Below are 16,431 nucleotides of genomic sequence, written 5' to 3' on the forward strand. Positions count from 1 at the left end.
CCCCATTCTAACAGAAGCCACGCCCTAGCCACACGTCTGTCATTCGTGACCACGCCCTCATCCCATAGGCCACGCCCACTTCCCCAAAGACACGCCCACTCTATATACAACACTCCCGGGGCCACGCCCCCACGGTAATGTCGATTACGAGGCCACGCCTCTTTCTTGAGACCACGCCTCCTGTCATAAGCCACGCCCTCTTTAGTGAGTGCTTTGGCGCCCCGCCCCCTCATGTAGGCTCCGCCCATTCTCTCCACGGCCCCGCCCCCTCCCATTCATAACCCCGCCGCCGCTCCCGCTGTCCCGTCTCGGGCTGCGCAGGTAGCGAAGTGGGGGGGAGCCTGTGAACCCCCTTTTATTTTGGGGGGGGGGAATGTCCCTATGGAGCCAAGAAGGGGATCGGGGGGGGTGGTCCCTGGGTCCCCTGGTTATTAGGGGGGAGGGTTTGGGGGGGGGCTGGGGTGTGATGAGGGAGGGCTTTGATCCCTGGACCACCGTGACCCCCCCAAATCCTCCCCCCAGGACCCCCATCAGCCCCCCAAACCCCCTGTGTCCCCCTCAGGACTCCCATCACCCCCCAAATCCCCCCCCAGGACTCCCGCCACCCCCCCAAATCCCCTGTGTGTCCCCCTCAGGACCCCCATCACTCCTCAAACCACACTGTGTCCCCCTCCCCCGGACCCCCATCACCCGTCAAACACCCTGTGTCCCCCCAAGGACCCCCATCACTCTCCAAAACACCCTGTCCCCCCCCAGGACTCCTATCACCCCCCAAATCCCCCCCCCGGTACACCCCCGGAGCTCCATCACCCCCGAAACCGTTTGGGGGGGGGGCAAAGTGGGGAGGGGGAGGCTGGGGGGGCAATTTAGGGGCCTTAGAGGGGTCTGGGGGAGTCCCTTGGGGTGGAAAGTGTGTGTGTGTGGCAATTGGGGGAGGTAGAGGGGTCTGGGGGGGTCCCTTGTGGTTTGGGGGGGGCAGGGCTGGGTCCTGGATGCCCTTGGGGGGGGGTGGGCAGGATGCCTTGGGGGGGGGGGTGATAAGGGTTATTTTTAGCCCCCCCTTATCAGCCCTGGAGCTTTCAGCCCCAAATAGGGGCAGTGGAGGGGATGGGGATGGGGGGGGGGGGCAGCACCGCCTCCTCCCCCCCCCCCCAACCCTCTCCTTTGTGCCCCCCCCAATCGCTGATGGTTTCCAGCATCACCAGCAAAGCCATGGCTGAAGGGTGAGGAGGGGCACAAGGGGGGGGTCTGGGGTCTCTGAGGGGGGGAAGGGGGGGGTCTGAATCCATGGGGGGGGAAGAAAGGGAGAGGCTTGTGTCTAAGGGGGGGGGGTGGGACCTGTGGGGGTGGGGGTAAATGGGGTGCCGAGGGGGTAAATGGGGGGCCAGGAGGGGTAAATGAAGTTCTTGGCGGGATAAAAGGGGGGCGGGGGGGGCAAATGGGGGGTCCAGGAGGGGTAAATGGGAGTCTGAGGTGGTAAAAGGGGTATCGGGGGGGGGGGTAAAGGAGGGTTAAAGGGGGACAAATGGGGACCGGGGGGGCAAAGGGAGGCAAAAGGGGGTCCGAGGGGGCAAATGGGGGTCCAGAGGGGGCAAAGAGGGGTCCGGGGGGTTAAATGGGGTCAAAGGGGGGTTCACGGGGAGCAAAATGGGGGTCCAGAGGGGGGATAAAAGGGCATCTGGGGGGGCAAAGGGGGGGTCAGGACCCTTCAATAGGGGGTGTCCAGTCTCTGACCCCCCTCTTTTCCCCCCATAGGGAAGAGGAGGAGGTACCGGTAAGTCCGTCCCCCGCAATATACACCCTCCGCCCCCCCAGTTTCGTCCCCCCCTCACTGACACTCCTCCCCCCGCAGCCCCCCAAGGAGGAGGAGGAGAGGGGGGGGGCGCCCCCCCCACAGGCCCCCCCTTTGCGCCGCAAATCTTCTGCCAATTATAAAGCCTACGCCGTGGAGCCACACGCCAAGGTGGGGGGGCAGGGGTTGGGGGGGGGGCAGGGATTGGGGGGGGCAGGGGTTGGGGGGGCAGCGTGGGGTCCGGGATTGGGGGGTCACATATGGGAGTTCACGTATGGGGGTCATTCATTGGGGAGGGTCATATATGGGGCTCATGGATTGGGGGGGCCATGGAGGGGGTCACATATAGGGGTCAGGGATTGTGGGGGTCACATATGGGGGGGGGTCACATATTGGGGGGGCACATATATGGGTCATGGATTGGGGGGTCCCGGGGGGGTCCCAGGCATGACACTCCTCCCTTTCCCCCCCCCCAGAGAAAGTCCAAGATCTCGGCCTCTCGGAAGCTGCAGCTGAAGGTGAGGTTGGGGGGGGAAAGGGGCTGGATTTTGGGGTCCCCCCCTTGGTGCCCCCCCCATTAACGTGTCCCCCCTCTCTTTCTGCCCCCCCACTTTGTGCCCCCCCCCAGACGCTGCTGCTGCAAAGGGCGAAGCGGGAGCTGGAGCGCGAGGAGCAGGAGCGGGGGGGCGAGAAGCAGCGGCTGCTGGGGGAGCTGTGCCCCCCCCTCCAGCTGGAGGGGCTGGGGGCGGCCCAGCTGCAGGTGGGGGGACATGTGGGGCTGGGGGGGCCCGGGGGGGGGAATATGTGGGGCTGGGGGGGCCCGGGGGGAGGAATAGGTGGGGCTGGGGTTCCTGGGGGTCTTGGGGGGGGAATATGTGGGGCTGGGGGGGTCCTGGGGGTCTTGGGCGGGGAATATGTGGGGCTGGGGGGGTCCTGGGGGTCTTGGGGGGGGAATATGTGGGGCTGGGGGGGTCCTGGGGGGGAATATGTGAGGCTGGGGGTCACTCGGGGGTCGTGGCAGGAGCTGTGCCGGGAGCTCCACTCCCGCGTGAGTCGAGTGGATGAGGAACGGTACGACCTGAGCACTCGCGTCACCAAGAACCTCAACGAGGTGGGACTGTGGGAGGTGACCCTGTGACCCCCATGATGTCCCCGTGACCCCCACACCCCCTTGTTGACCCCTGAGACCCCGTAACTGCTCCCCAGTTCCTCTACATCCCATGATGTCCCCAACGTCCATGATGTCCACCACGTCCCCATGACCCCCATGATGTCCCTGTGTCCCCCGATGCCCCCAAACCCCCTTGGTGACCCCCGAGACCTCATAACTGCTCCCCGATTCCCTCACTTCCATTGATATCCATGACCCCCATGATGTCCCCATGATGTCCACCACATCTCTATGACCCCCATGATGTCCCCGTGTCCCCCAATGCCCTCAGACCCCCTTGTTGACACCCAAGACCCCATAACTGCTCCCCAATTCCCCCATATCCCTTGATGTCCATGACCCCCATGATGTCCCCATGATGTCCACCACGTCCCCATGACCCCCGTGATGTCCCCGTGTCCCCCGATGACCCCAAACCCCCTTGTTGACCCCCGAGACCCCATAACTGTTCCCCAATATCCCCACATCCCACGATGTCCTTGACCTCCATGATGGCTCCTTGACCTCCATGATGGTCCCTTGACCTCCATGATGTCCCCGTGCCCCCCCTGATGCCCCCTTGGTGGCCCCCCGGACGCCATCACTGGTGGCACAGATGGAGGAGCTGCGCCGGCGGGTGGTCGGGAGCCGGTTCGTGCGTCCGACCCTGCGCCGCGTCCGTCTGTCGGCCGACGCCATGATGGCGGCTCTGCTCGGCTCCAAGCACCGCGTCGGCACCGACCTGCGCGCCGGCCTGCGCCAAGTGCGCAAGGACGAGGGCGAGAAGGTGGGGACTGGGGGGACTGGGAGCAACTGGGGGTGACTGGGGCGGAGATGAGGGGAGAAGGTGGGATACTGGGGGGACTGGGGGGCAACTGGGGGTGACTGGGGCGGAGATGAGGGGAGAAGGTGGGATACTGGGGGGACCAGGGGCAACTGGGGGGAACTGGGGTAACTGGGAGGATGAGGGATGGGGCCAAGAAGATGAGGGCAACTGGGAGCAACTGGGGAGCAACTGGGGGTGACTGGGAGGGCAACTGGAGTCAATGGAGGGGGCAACTGGGGCAGAGATGAGGGGAGAAGGTGGGGTAACTGGGGGGGGGCAACTGGGAGCAACTGGAGAGGATGAGGGAGAGAAGGTGGGGCAACTGGGGTAACTGGGAGGATAAGGGATGGGGGCAAGAAGATGGGGCAACTGGGAACAACTGGGGGGCAACTGGGGGGCAACTGGGAGCAACTGGGGGGCAACTGGGGGGCAACTGGGAGCAACTGGGAGCAACTGGTGTGCAGGAGAGCCGCGAGGTCGGCGATTGGAGGAAGAACGTGGACGCTCTGAGTGGGATGGAGGGGAGGAAGAAGAAGTTCGAGGGGGCCACGGCCTGAGGGTGAGAAAGGGGGGGCAAAACCCCCTGAACCCCCAATTAGCACTGACTGCCCTTAATTACCCCCCCCTTAATTAATTACCTCCCTTTCATTAATTACCCCCATACTAAAAACCACCTTCATTTCCAGCAGCTGCAGCCGCAAATGGATCCTCGGCAGCGTCCGACACGTTCTGCCCCCCCAATAAATGCCCCCCCAATAAATGCCCCCCAATAAATGCCCCCCCAATAAACGCCCCCTCACAAATAAATGCCCCCCCTTTCACCCCCCCAATAAATACCCCTCAGCATTAATGCAGTGACTCATTAATGGCGCCTCAGACCTATAGTGACCCCCCTTTTTACCCCCTTTTACCCCAGGCCCCTTTTTGCCCCCCCTTTTTGCCCCAGACCCCCCTCAGACCCCTTCTTGCCCCCCCAGACCCCTTTTTACCCCCCCTTTTGACCCCAGACCCCCCCAGTTCCCTCTTTGCCCCCCTCCCTTTTGCCCCCTCATTTACCCCAGGACACTCCCCTACTGTTTTTTGCCCCCTCAGACCCCTCTTTGTTCCCCCCGCCCCTTTCTGCCCCCCCTTTTTACCCCATTTTGCCCCCCCTTTTTACCCCTCTTTGCCCCCCCCGGCCCCTTTTTACCCCATTTTGCCCCCCCAGACCCCATTTTGCCCCCCCGCAATTAAGACCCACTCATTCCAATCAGTCTCATTTATTAATGACCCCCCCCACCTTTGACTTTTAACTGGGGGGGGTGTCAGTACCCATAATGCTTTGCGCCCCCCCCAACACTCCTCTCTTTCAGGGGGGGGGTCTTGTGGGGTACATAGAAGGCACTTGGGGGGGGGGGGGGCTTTGCAGCTGGAGGACCCCCCCAAAAAATAAATGGGGGGGGATGGGGGGGGGGGCAGCTCAGTGTATTGCACAGGGGGGGAGGGGGGCTGAGCTGAGGGGGGGGCAAATCCGGGGGGGGTGTCTGGAGTTGGGGGGGTATTTGGTGTTGGGGGGGTGTTGGAGTGATTGGGGGGGGGGGCGAATCCCCATGGGGGGTTTGGAGTGGTTTGGGGGGGGGCAAATCCCCATGGTGGGGGTGGAGTGGTTTTGGGGGGGGGGGCGAATCCCCATGGGGGGGGATTGGAGTGGTTTGGGGGGTGCAAATCCCCATGGGGGGGGGGATGAGGTTATGAGGGGGTTTGGAGTGTCGGGGGGGGGACTTTAGAGTATTGGGGGGGTTCTGTCCCCCCCCGTGGGGTTATTTGGTGCTGGGGGGGGGCAGATCCTCAACCCCCCCTTTATATTTGGCATCGGGGGGGTATTTATGGCTTTGGGGGGTATTTATGGAATTTGGGGGGTATTTATGGAATTCGGGGGGGGTATTTATGGACTGGGGGTGATTTTTGGCCTGAGGTTTGGTGTAAAGCGGGGGGCAAAGAGGGCTCTGGGGTACAAAGGGGGGGTAAAAGGGGTCGGGGGGGGTCTGGGGTAAAAGCAGCGGCAAAGAGGGGTCTGGGGGGGGGGTGTCGAATATTGGGGGGTGGGGCTGAGCCCCCCCAGGCGTCCATTTCTTGGGGGGGGGCTCAGCCCCACACTGGGGTCACAGGGGCTGTGCCCATTCGCTGGGGACGTGGCCGTACTGGGGGGGGGAGGAAAGGGGGGGGTCACTAAATGGGGGGACACAAAATGGGGGTCACAACACCCCCCACCCCCATTGTGTCCCCCCCCCCTCGTTCTTACCTGGATGTCACTCAGGACCCGCCGGAAACGCTGAGTCAGCTCAGCGCCGTTCTCCATGGTGGGGACGGGGTGCCACTGGGGGGGGGGGGGAAATGAGGAGGGGGGGCACCCCCCAGACACCCCCCAGACACCCCCCTTTCACCGCAGCCCCTGCCCGACCCCTCTTTGCCCCCCCAGCTCCCAGTTTGCCCCCCAATTTGCCCCACTCACCCCCAGTGTGCCCCCCAGCTCCCAGTTTGGCACCTAAGACAAACCACATGGATTTGGGGATCCCAGAACCCCCCCAAAACCCCTGGACCCCCCTACAGGGCCCCCCCATCCCCCCTGTACCCACTCTTCATAGAGAATCCCCCCCCCCCCAGGACAAACCCCTTGGATTTGGGTGTCCCAGCGCCCCCTCCACTGCACACACTCCATGGATTTGGGGGTCCCGGGACCCCCCCAAGACAAACCTCATGGATTTTGGGGTCCCAAGACCCCCCCACTACACACACTCCATGGATTTGGGGGTCCCGGGACCCCCCCACTGCACACACTCCACGGATTTGGGGGTCCCGGGACCCCCCCAAGACAAACCCCATGGATTTGGGAGTCCCAGCCCCTCCCCCCAAAGACGAACCCCATGGATTTGGGGGTCCCAGCCCCCCCATGGATTTGGGGTCCCCCCCGTACCTGCTCCTCGTAGAGGATCCCCCCCACGGGACACACCATGCACGCCGTCCCGGAGCCGAACATCTCGCGCAGGCGCCCCCCCCTCAGCGCCTCCAGCACCGCCGCCATCGGGAGGGGCCCCTCCCGCACCCCAAATTCACCCTACGGGGAAGGGGGGGTGGTTATGGGGTCTGAGACACCCCCACTCCCCCCTCAGCGCCCCCAATTCCCCCCATTCCTCCCCCACTCTCTGCCCCCCTCATAACCCCCCCAATCCCCTCTGCCCCCCCATAGCCCCCCCAAATCCCTCCTGCCCCACCCCCCTTCTCCCCCTACTCTTTGCCCCCCCAAATCCTCCCCCTCCCTCCATGTCCCCCCTCCTTCTCTGTGCCCTCCCCTCAGGCCCTACCCCCACGTCCCCCCACTCTCTACACCCCCATGTGTCCCCCCATCCCCCCCATATCCCCCCACTCTCTGCTCCCCCATATCCCCCCCATACTCTGCGCCCCCCATGACCCCCCATATCCCCCTCTCTCTTCTCCCCATGTCCTCTTCTGCTCCCCCATCCCCTCCACTCTCTGCCCCCCATCTCCCCCATATCCCCCCCTCTCTCTGCCCCCCCCCACCGAGCCCCCCGTTTTCCCCCGTACCCACTCCCGCGCCAGATCCAGGATGCTCCTCCGCGTCACCCCGGGCAGGATCAGTCCGTCCAGGGGGGGCGTCACCAGCTCCGGCTCTTTGGGGGGACGGGGGGGGCCGTGACCCCCATCCTCCCCCACCCCCCAATACCCCTTTTCCCCCTCTCCCCTCCTATTTTCCCATTGTCTCCCCCTTTTTCCCCCGTCCCCCCTTTTTGCTGTCTTCCCTCAATCCCCCCTTTTGCCCCTTAATCTCCCCCTTTCCCCCCATAACCCGTTCTCCCTGTCCCCCCCATACCCCCGTCCCCCCCTGTAACCCCTGTCCCCCCGTACCCCCTTTCCCCCCCGTACCCTCATTCCCCCACTCCCCTTTTCTCCCCAGTTCCCCCCATGACCCCTGTTCTTCCTGTCCCCCTGCACCCCATATTCCCACCTGTCCCCCCCTTTCCCCCCTGCACCTGCTTTTCCCCTCCACACCCCCTTTTCCCCCCTGCACCCCCTTTCCCCCCTCTTCCCCTCTCCTCCCTTTTCCCCTCTGCACCCCCTTTCCCCCCTCTTCCCTCCGCACCCCCTTTTTCCCCTCTGCACCCCCTTTCTCCCCCTCTTCCCCCCCCTTTTCCCCTCCACACCCCCTTTACCCCCCTGCACCCCCTTTTCCCCTCCGCACCCCCTTTCTCCCCCTCTTCCCCCCCTCCCTTTTCAACCCTGCACCCCCTTTTCCCCTCCGCACCCCCTTTTCCCCCCTGCACCCCCTTTCTCCCCCTCTTCCCCCCCCTCCCTTTTCAACCCTGCACCCCCTTTTCCCCTCCGCACCCCCTTTTCCCCCCTGCACCCCCTTTCTCCCCCTCTTCCCCCCCCTTTTCAACCCTGCACCCCCTTTTCCCCCCTGCACCCCCTTTCTCCCCCTCTTCCCCTCCCTCCCTTTTCCCCTCCACACCCCCTTTTCCCCTCCGCACCCCCTTTTCCCCCCTGCACCCCCTTTCTCCCCCTTCCCCGCTCTTCCCCCCTCCTCCCTTTTCAACCCTGCACCCCCTTTTCCCCTCCGCTCCCCCTTTCCCCCCTGTTCCCCTCCTCCCTTTTCCCCCTGCACCCCCTTTTCCCCTCCGCACCCCCTTTCCCCCCCTGCACCCCCTCTTCCCCTCCCTCCCTTTTCAACCCTGCACCCCCTTTTCCCCTCCGCCCCCCCTTTTCCCCCCTGCACCCCCGTACCCCCATCGGGGCGATTCCAGAAGACGAAGACGTTCATGGCTCCGATCTCGGTGAGGAGACGCTGCGGCCCATGGAGCCACAGCACCTGCTGACACCCCCGCGCCTGCGCCCGCTGCTGCAGCGCGATGGTGGGGCCGTAGTTCCTGGGGGGCACCCCGAAATCATCACACCCCCCCCCGAGAAAAAAACACCCCCAAACACCCCAAAAACACACTTTAAATGGCCCAAAAACCCACCCGGAAACACCAAAATCCACCCAGAAACATCAAAAACCCACTGAGACACCCCAAAAACGTCGACCCCCCCAAGAAAAAACACCCCCAGACACCGAAAAACCCTCCAAGACACCCCAAAACCCCCCCAGAAACACCAAAACCCCCTCAAACGCCCCCAAAACTCCCCCAGAAACACCCAAACCCCATTCACACACCCCAAAAACATCCACCCCCCCCCAAGAAAAACCATCAAAACCCACCCCCAGACACCCCAAACCCACCCCAAACACCTCCTGCTCCCAACTTGCCCCCCAGTTCCCCCCTCAGCTCCACTCAACCCCCCAGTTTACCCCCCTGCTCCCAGTTCCCCCCAGTCCCCCCGACCCCACTCACCCCCCCAGTTTGCAGTCCCCGGGCCCCCCCCAGCACTCACCCCCCCAGTTTGCAGTCCCCCCCCAGCACTCACCCCCCCCAGTTTGCAGCTCCCCCATTCCCACTCACCCCCCCCAGTTTGCAGCTCCCCCATTCCCACTCACCCCCCCAGTTTGCAGTCCCCGGGCCCCCCCCAGCACTCACCCCCCCAGTTTGCAGTCCCCGGGCCCCCCCCAGCACTCACCCCCCCAGTTTGCAGCCCCCCCCAGCACTCACCCCCCCAGTTTGCAGTCCCCGGGCCCCCCCCCAGCACTCACCCCCCCAGTTTGCAGCCCCTGGGCCCCCCCATTCCCACTCACCCCCCCAGTTTGCAGTCCCCGGGCCCCCCCCAGCACTCACCCCCCCAGTTTGCAGCCCCCCCCCAGCACTCACCCCCCCAGTTTGCAGTCCCCGGGCCCCCCCCCAGCACTCACCCCCCCAGTTTGCAGCCCCCGGGCCCCCCCATTCCCACTCACCCCCCCAGTTTGCAGTCCCCGGGCCCCCCCCCAGCACTCACCCCCCCAGTTTGCAGTCCCCGGGCCCCCCCGGCCACGCTCTGGCCTGCGAGGGGTCGGCCAAGAGCCCCACGGGGGTGAAGTGCCCCCCCGGGAAATAGGGGCCGACGGGGCTGAGGAGGACGAAGAGCAGAGCCCGCCCGGGGGGGGCGACCCCCAGCGAGGGCTGAGGGGGGGTCAGTGCCCCACAGCCCCCCCAGAGCCCTCTGCCACACATAACCCCCCCACTGCCCCCCCCGAACCCCTTGGCCCCCCCCATTCCTCCACACGAACCATTTGCCCCCCTCAATTCATTCCCAAACCCCTCTGCCCCCCAGAACCCCACCATAACCCCCCCATAACCCCCCCAGACTCCTCTGCCCCCTATAACCCCCCATCTCCCTCCCACCCCCCATATCCCCCCCATAATCCCCAATCTCCCCTCTCAGACCCCTCTGCCCCACACATCCCCCCATAACTCCCATCTCCCCCCCAACCCCTCTGCCCCATATAACCCCCCCATAATCGCCCCATCTCCCCCCCAGATCCCTCTGCCCCACATATCCCCCCAAGAACCCTCTGCCCCCCATCTCCCCCACTGTTATCCCCCCCCCCATAACCCCTTTGCCCTCCCCATCTCCCCCCCTATCTCCCCGCCAGAACCCTCTGCCCCCCATAACCCCCCCAATTCCCCCCTTAGGACCCTTCTCCCCCCCATAGCCCCCCCATAACCCCCCCTTAGGACCCCTCTGCCCCCCATAACCCCCCATTTTGCCCCCTCCCCACCTCTGTCCCCACATATGTGGGGCGGATATAAAGGCTGGCGGTTTCGGATCGCGGCACCCAGTCCTGCTCCAACCTCAGCAGCTCACGGATGCACTCCAGCAGCTCCCCCTCATCGAAAGGCTTTTTTTTGGGGGGACACACCATAGGTGACCCCCCTCGAACCCCACGAGACCCCCCAAGAACCCCTCAGACCCCCCCAACCCCCCCTGGAGCCCCCCAAGCCGTCCCAGCGCATGGATGAACTCCAGCAGCTCCCCCTCATTGAAGGGTTTTTTTTTGGGGGGGCACCCTAAATCCTCCCCCCCCCCAGACCCACACAGGCCCCCCAGAGTCCCCCAAAACCTTCCCAGCACCCACAGACCCTCCAACCCGCCCTCCCCGGAGCCAGCACCCGACCCCCCTGTACCCCCCCAGGCCCCCAGGGACACCCTCCGAATGCCCCCCAGCCCTCCTGGACCCCCCCTGACCCCCATTCAAGGGCAGGCAGGACCCCCCCAGACCCCTCTGCCCTCAATCCCCCCCAGTTCCCCCCATAGGGCCCCCCCCCAGCTGTGCCCCCCCCATAGGCAGGTAGGCAGGGCCACCCCCCCATATCTCTCTCCCCCCCCCCATAACCCCCCCCTGATCCCCCCCCAGGAGCCCCTGATCCCACCCCCAGGACCTCCCAGGTCCCCCTTGTCACCCCCTGAACCCCGCGCAGGAGCCCCTGATCACCCCCCAGAACCCCCAAATCCCTCCCCAGAACCCCCCAATTCCTCCCCCAGACTCTCCCAGACCACCTGATTCTCCCCCTGAGGACTCCCCCCAGACCCCTCTGCCCCCCCGACCACCCCCCAGGACCCCCTGATTGCCCCCCAGGCCCCCTCTGCCCCCCGTAACCCCACCACTTCCCCCCCAAGACCCCTCTACCCCCCATAAACCCCCCGATACCACCCCCAGATCCCCTCAGGACCCCCTAATCCTCCCTCAGGACCTCCTGATCACCCCCCAGGACCCTCCAAGACCCCCTGATCTTCCCCCAGGACCATCCAGGACCCCCTGATCACCCCCCACAGACCCCCCAGGACCCCCAGCTCCCCCGCAGAGCCCCCCAGGACCCCCCAATCCCCTCTCTGCGCCCCCTCTTGCCCCCACCCCCCACTCACGGGCAGGCAGACCCGCGCTGCCGAGCGCGTCATTCGTTCCATGTTGAGTTGGGGACGAAAAAGGCGGATTTTGTCATCGGCGCCGCGATACGCCTTCATCCCCTCGAAGAGCTGCGCACACGGGTTGGGGGTCCCACGGGTCAGGATGGGGGGGTTTGGGGGTCCCAGTGGGGATGGGGGTTGGGGGGGGTGTCTCTCAGGGGTCAGGGTTGACCTGGAAGCCGTAACGCAGGGTGGAGAAAGTGGGGTGGCGGGGTGAGGGATTTGGGGTCCCAGGGGTCAGGATGGGAGCGGTTGGGGTCCCAGGGGTGGTCTGGGGGTCAGGGTGGGGGAGTCTGAGGGTCCCAGGGGTCAGGATGGGGAGCTTTGAGGTCCTGGGGGTTGTCCCCCAGGAGTCAGGGTTGACCTGGAAGTCGTAACGCAGGGTGGACGAAGTGGGTTGGGGGTGTGGGGGATTTGGGGGTCTCAGGGGTCAAATGGGGGGTGGGGGGATGTCCCAGGGGGTCAGGGATGACCTGGAAGCCATAATGCAGGGTGGAGGAGGTGGGGCTAAAGGGGGTTGGGGGTCCCAGGGGTCTGGATGGGAGGGATCTGGGGTTCCAGGGGGCCCCAGGGGTCAGTTTAGGGGGGATTTGAGGGTCTCCCCAAGGGTCAGGATGGGGGGTGTGGGGTTCTGGGGGTGGTCCCAGGAGTGAGGGTGGGGTTCCCAGGGGGTCAGGGTTGACCTGGAAGCCATAATGCAGGGTGGAGGAGGTGGGGGTGAAGGGGGTTGGGGGTCCCAGGGGTCTGGATGGGAGGGATCTGGGGGTCCCAGGGGTCAGTTTAGGGGGTATTTGGGGGTCTCCCCAGGGCTCAGGATGGGGGGTCTGGGGTTCCGGGAGGGTCCCAGGAGTGAGGGTGGGGGTCCCAGAGGGTCAGGGTTGACCTGGAAGCTGTAGTGCAGAGCAGAGGAGATGGGGTGAGGATTTGGGGTTCCAGAGATCAGGATGGGGGGGATTTGGGGGTCCCAGGGGGGTCCCGGGGGGTCAGTTTTTACCTGGATGCCGTAGTGCAGCCCGGAGGAAGCCGGATGCAGCCGCAGCTCCTGGAAGGGGTGGATTTGGGGGCGCCCCCATCCCCCCTCGCAGCTCCATTCCACGCTCAGAACGTGGTCGGTAAAAACGCGTCCGAACGTGAGCGACTCCGGTTCCGGCTTCGCCCGCGGCGATGAGCAGCGCTGGATCTGGAGCTGCGACGCCTGGGGGGGCACGGGGGGGGGCCGGGAATGGGGGGAGTGGGGGGGGAAACGGGGGGCTGGGGGGCTTCAGAGGGGTCCTGGGGGGGGAAATGGGGGGGCTGGGGGGGCTCAGAGGGGTCCTGGGGAGAAAAGGGGGGGCTCAGGGGGTCTTGGGGGGGGGCTCAGAGGGGTCCTGGGGAGGAAAGAGGGGGCTCAGGGGGTCTTGGGGGGAGGGGGAATGGGGGGCTGGGGGGGGGCTCAGAGGGGTGGGGGAAAGGGGGGGGGGTCAGGGGTCTTGGGGGGGAGAAAAGGGGGGTTGGGGGAGATCAGAGGGGTTCTGGGGAGGAAAAGGGGGGACTTAGGAGGTCTTGGGCGGAAAAGGGGGGGCTCAAGGGGTCTTGGGGGGGGGAAATGGGGGGTTGGAGGGGCTCAGTGGGGTCCTGGAGAGGGAAAAGGAGGGACTCAGGGGGACTTGGGGGGTCACAGGGGGGGTCTGGGGGGGCTCTGTGGGTCACAGGGGGGAGCCGGGAAGGGCTCAGGGGTCTGGGGGGGCGAAATTGGGGGGCTGGGGGGAGCTCAGAGGGGTCCTTGGGTGGAAAAAGGTGTCTCAGGGGGATTTAGGGGGTCACAGAGAGGGTCTGGGGGGAATGGGGGTTCAGTGGGGGCTCAGGAAAAAGGGGGAAAGGGGGGACTCTGGAGGATTTGGGGGGTCACAGGGGGGGTTTAAGGGGGTTCCACTGGTTCAAGGGAGGGGTCCCCCAAACTTCCCCCCCCATTTCTCCCCCCCCCTTACCCTGAAGCTGCTGCAGCTGCGTCGGGGTCCCCTCAGGGCCTGGAAGAGCTGGGGAGGGCGGGGGGGTCAGAGAACTGGCTCCCCTCCCAGTTTATTCCAGTTTGGGACCAGTAAGAGGGAGGGCGGGGCTGGAGAGGGCGGGGGAGGGGCCCCACAGGCTTTTTTAACCCCCCCCTCCCCCCCCCCCGACCCTGGACTTTGCCCCCCCCCAACCGCCATCAGTGAAGAGAGAGAGAGCGCAGACGTGGGGGGAACTGGGAGCACTGGGAGAGGCACCAGTAAGGACTGGGAGCACTGGGATGGCACTGAGAGGGATTGGAGGGGCACTGGGGGGCACTGGGAGCACTGGGAGAGGCTCCAGTAAGGACTGGGAGCACTGGGATGGCACTGAGAGGGATTGGGGGGGCACTGGGAGGGACTGGGGTGCACTGGGAGCACTAGGATGGCACTGGGAGCGGCTCCAGTAAGGACTGGGAGCACTGGGATGGCATTGAGAGGGATTGAGGGGGAACTAGGGGGCACTGGGAGCACAGGGAGAGGCTCCAGTAGGGCCTGGGGAGGGTACTGGGAGAGACTGGGTGGAACTGGGAGCACTGGGAGAGGCTCCAGTGAGGACTGGGAGCACTGGAATGGCACTGAGAGGGATTGGAGGGGCACTGGGGGGCACTGGGAGCACTGGGAGAGGCTCCAGTAAGGACTGGGAGCACTGGGATGGCACTGAGAGGGATTGGGGGGGCACTGGGAGGGACTGGGGTGCACTGGGAGCACTAGGATGGCACTGGGAGCGGCTCCAGTAAGGACTGGGAGCACTGGGATGGCATTGAGAGGGATTGAGGGGGAACTAGGGGGCACTGGGAGCACAGGGAGAGGCTCCAGTAGGGCCTGGGGAGGGTACTGGGAGAGACTGGGTGGAACTGGGAGCACTGGGAGAGGCTCCAGTGAGGACTGGGAGCACTGGAATGGCACTGAGCGGGATTGGGGGGGAACTGAGAGGGAATGGGAGGGCACTGGGAGCACTGGGATGGCACTGAGAGGGACTGAGGGGGAACTGGGAGGGACTGGGGGGCACTGGGAGCACTGGGATGGCACTGAGAGGGATTGAGGGGACACTGGGAGGGACTGGGGGGCACTGGGAGCACTGGGAGAGGCTCCAGTAGGGCCTGGGAGGGCACTGGGAGCACTGGGATGGCACTGAAAGGGATTGGGGGGATCTGGGAGGGACTGAGGGGCACTGGGAGCACTGGGAGAGGGCCCAGTAGGGACTGGGGGGCACTGGGAGCACTGGGAGAGGCTCCAGTAGGGCCGGGGTTGCACTGAGAGGGACTGGAGAGAACTGGGAGGGACTGGAGGACACTGGGAGAGGTTCCAGTAGGGCCGGGGGGGGGCACTGGGATGGCACTGAGAGACACTGGGGGGGACTGGGAGGGACTGGGGGGCACTGAGAGCACTGGGAGAGGTTCCAGTAGGGCCTGGGGGGGCACTGGGATGGCACTGAGGGGGACCGGGGGGCACTGGGAGCACTGGGATGGCACTGAGAGGGATTGGGGGTGAACTGGGAGGGACTGGGGAGCACTGGGATGGACTGGAATGAACTGGAGGGAGTGGGAGGAGCTCCAGTGGGGCCTGGGGGGGGCACTGGGAGTGGCTTCTGTAGAGCATGGGAGTGACTGGGATGAACTGGGAGGGACTGGGATGCACTGGTGGGGGGCACTGGGAGCGCCTCCAATAGAGACAGGGGGACTGGGATGGGTTCCAGTATGGCTTGGGTGGGCACTGGGATGCACTGGGGGAACTGGGAGGCAGCCCGGTTAGGACTGAGGGGGCACTGGGAGCACTGGGAGAGGCTCCAGTATGGACAGGGGAGATGCTGGGATGCACTGGGAGGGGCACTGGGATGAACTGGGATGCACTGGGTGGTCACAGGGAGAAACACAGATGAACTGGAAGGGCACTGGGAGAGGCCCCAGTATGGATGGGGGGAACTGGGATGAACTGGGGGAACTGGGAGGAGCCCAGTTTGGCCTGGAGGAGCACTGGGAGAGACTGGGATGCACTGGGGGAGGACACTGGGAGCACTGAGGGGTCACTGGGAGAAACTGGGCTGAACTGGGGGAACTGGGATGTACTGGGGGGAGTACTGGGATGCACTGGGAGGAGCCCCAGTTTGGCCTGAGGGAGAACTGGCATGCACTGGGGGAACTGGGAGGCGCCCAGTTTGGCCGGAGGGAGAACTGGGATGCACTGGGGGAACTGGGAGGAGCCCCAGTTTGGGCTGGGAGGCCACTGCGGTCACGCCCAGCGCGTGCCGAGGCGGCACTGGGAGGTGCACTGGAGGGGCACTGGTGTTACTGGTGTTACTGGTGTCCCCGCCCCCACTCACCGCTCCGCCGCCGCCCCGCGCCCACAGCGCCGCCGCCATCGCCGCGCGCCCCCCGCCCCGCAGAGCCAATGGACTTGCCCGGACCCACCCCCCTCCCCCCAAAACGAGCAGCCAATGGGCTCGCCCGACACCTCCGCGCAGCCAATGGGAGCGCCCGCAGCACACCCGCCCTCATAGGAGCCAATGGGAGCGCCCGGAGCTGCCCCTCCCACCGCTGAGCCAATGGGAGCGCCCCGCCCGCAGCCAATGGGCGCGAGCGCCTCTTTCCCGCCCACCAGAGGCCACGCCCACTCAGTGAGGCGCGTTGCCTGGCAACGGCTGTTCCCCCATTCATCCCAATCTATCCCAATCTCTCCCAGTGCCCTCCCAGTACCCCTCCAGTCCCCCCAGTTCATCCCAGTGCCCCCTGAGGGCTCTCCCAGTGCCCACCCTATCCATACTGGA

General features: G+C 65.5%; 2 protein-coding genes across 5 annotated transcripts; one reads left to right on the forward strand and one right to left on the reverse strand.

The window, feature by feature from the left end:
• Positions 1-224: 224 nt before the first annotated feature.
• TNNI3 (troponin I3, cardiac type) lies at positions 225-4,607 on the forward strand. Of its 2 annotated transcripts, none has more exons than XM_054052387.1 (10): positions 225-321; positions 1,197-1,223; positions 1,756-1,774; positions 1,853-1,963; positions 2,269-2,310; positions 2,421-2,552; positions 2,814-2,903; positions 3,559-3,729; positions 4,233-4,327; positions 4,455-4,607. In XM_054052387.1, exons 2-9 carry the CDS (start codon positions 1,213-1,215, stop codon positions 4,323-4,325), a joined length of 669 nt encoding a protein of 222 aa, XP_053908362.1. In that variant the 5' UTR covers positions 225-321; positions 1,197-1,212; the 3' UTR covers positions 4,326-4,327; positions 4,455-4,607. The 2 variants fall into 2 exon arrangements, with proteins under 2 accessions (XP_053908362.1, XP_053908363.1); XM_054052388.1 differs by having other exon boundaries at positions 4,458-4,601.
• A 1,190-nt stretch (positions 4,608-5,797) lies between these two features.
• Positions 5,798-16,407, reverse strand: LOC128849802 (branched-chain-amino-acid aminotransferase, mitochondrial-like). 3 transcript variants are annotated; one of them, XM_054052425.1, is made up of 11 exons: positions 15,988-16,403; positions 13,608-13,655; positions 12,635-12,835; positions 11,599-11,709; positions 10,454-10,573; positions 9,691-9,854; positions 8,548-8,690; positions 7,351-7,436; positions 6,722-6,862; positions 6,050-6,124; positions 5,800-5,948 (listed from the first exon to the last, which is right to left on the reverse strand). In XM_054052425.1, exons 1-11 carry the CDS (start codon positions 16,024-16,026, stop codon positions 5,910-5,912), a joined length of 1,167 nt encoding a protein of 388 aa, XP_053908400.1. In that variant the 5' UTR covers positions 16,027-16,403; the 3' UTR covers positions 5,800-5,909. The 3 variants fall into 3 exon arrangements, 2 of the variants coding, with proteins under 2 accessions (XP_053908401.1, XP_053908400.1); XM_054052426.1 differs by lacking the exon at positions 9,691-9,854 and having other exon boundaries at positions 5,798-5,948; positions 7,355-7,436; positions 15,988-16,407; XR_008447477.1 differs by lacking the exon at positions 5,800-5,948 and having other exon boundaries at positions 7,355-7,436.
• Positions 16,408-16,431: the final 24 nt, after the last annotated feature.

Source organism: Cuculus canorus, chromosome 33, assembly GCF_017976375.1.
Source record: "Cuculus canorus isolate bCucCan1 chromosome 33, bCucCan1.pri, whole genome shotgun sequence".
Classification (NCBI taxonomy): domain Eukaryota; kingdom Metazoa; phylum Chordata; class Aves; order Cuculiformes; family Cuculidae; genus Cuculus; species Cuculus canorus.

Bases quoted from the DNA above. Each gene is read 5' to 3' on its own strand.
- TNNI3 (XM_054052387.1), top strand. The intron at 1,964-2,268 runs GTGGGGGGGCAG...CCCCCCCCCCAG, and splicing joins CCGTGGAGCCACACGCCAAG to AGAAAGTCCAAGATCTCGGC. The intron at 3,730-4,232 runs GTGGGGACTGGG...ACTGGTGTGCAG, and splicing joins GCAAGGACGAGGGCGAGAAG to GAGAGCCGCGAGGTCGGCGA.
- LOC128849802 (XM_054052425.1), bottom strand. From the start codon at position 16,026: ATGGCGGCGGCGCTGTGGGCGCGGGGCGGCGGCGGAGCG. The intron at 8,691-9,690 runs GTGAGTGCTGGG...GGTGCCCCCCAG, and splicing joins GGGGACTGCAAACTGGGGGG to GAACTACGGCCCCACCATCG. The intron at 6,125-6,721 runs GTACGGGGGGGA...CCCCCCCCCCAG, and splicing joins GGATCCTCTACGAGGAGCAG to TGGCACCCCGTCCCCACCAT.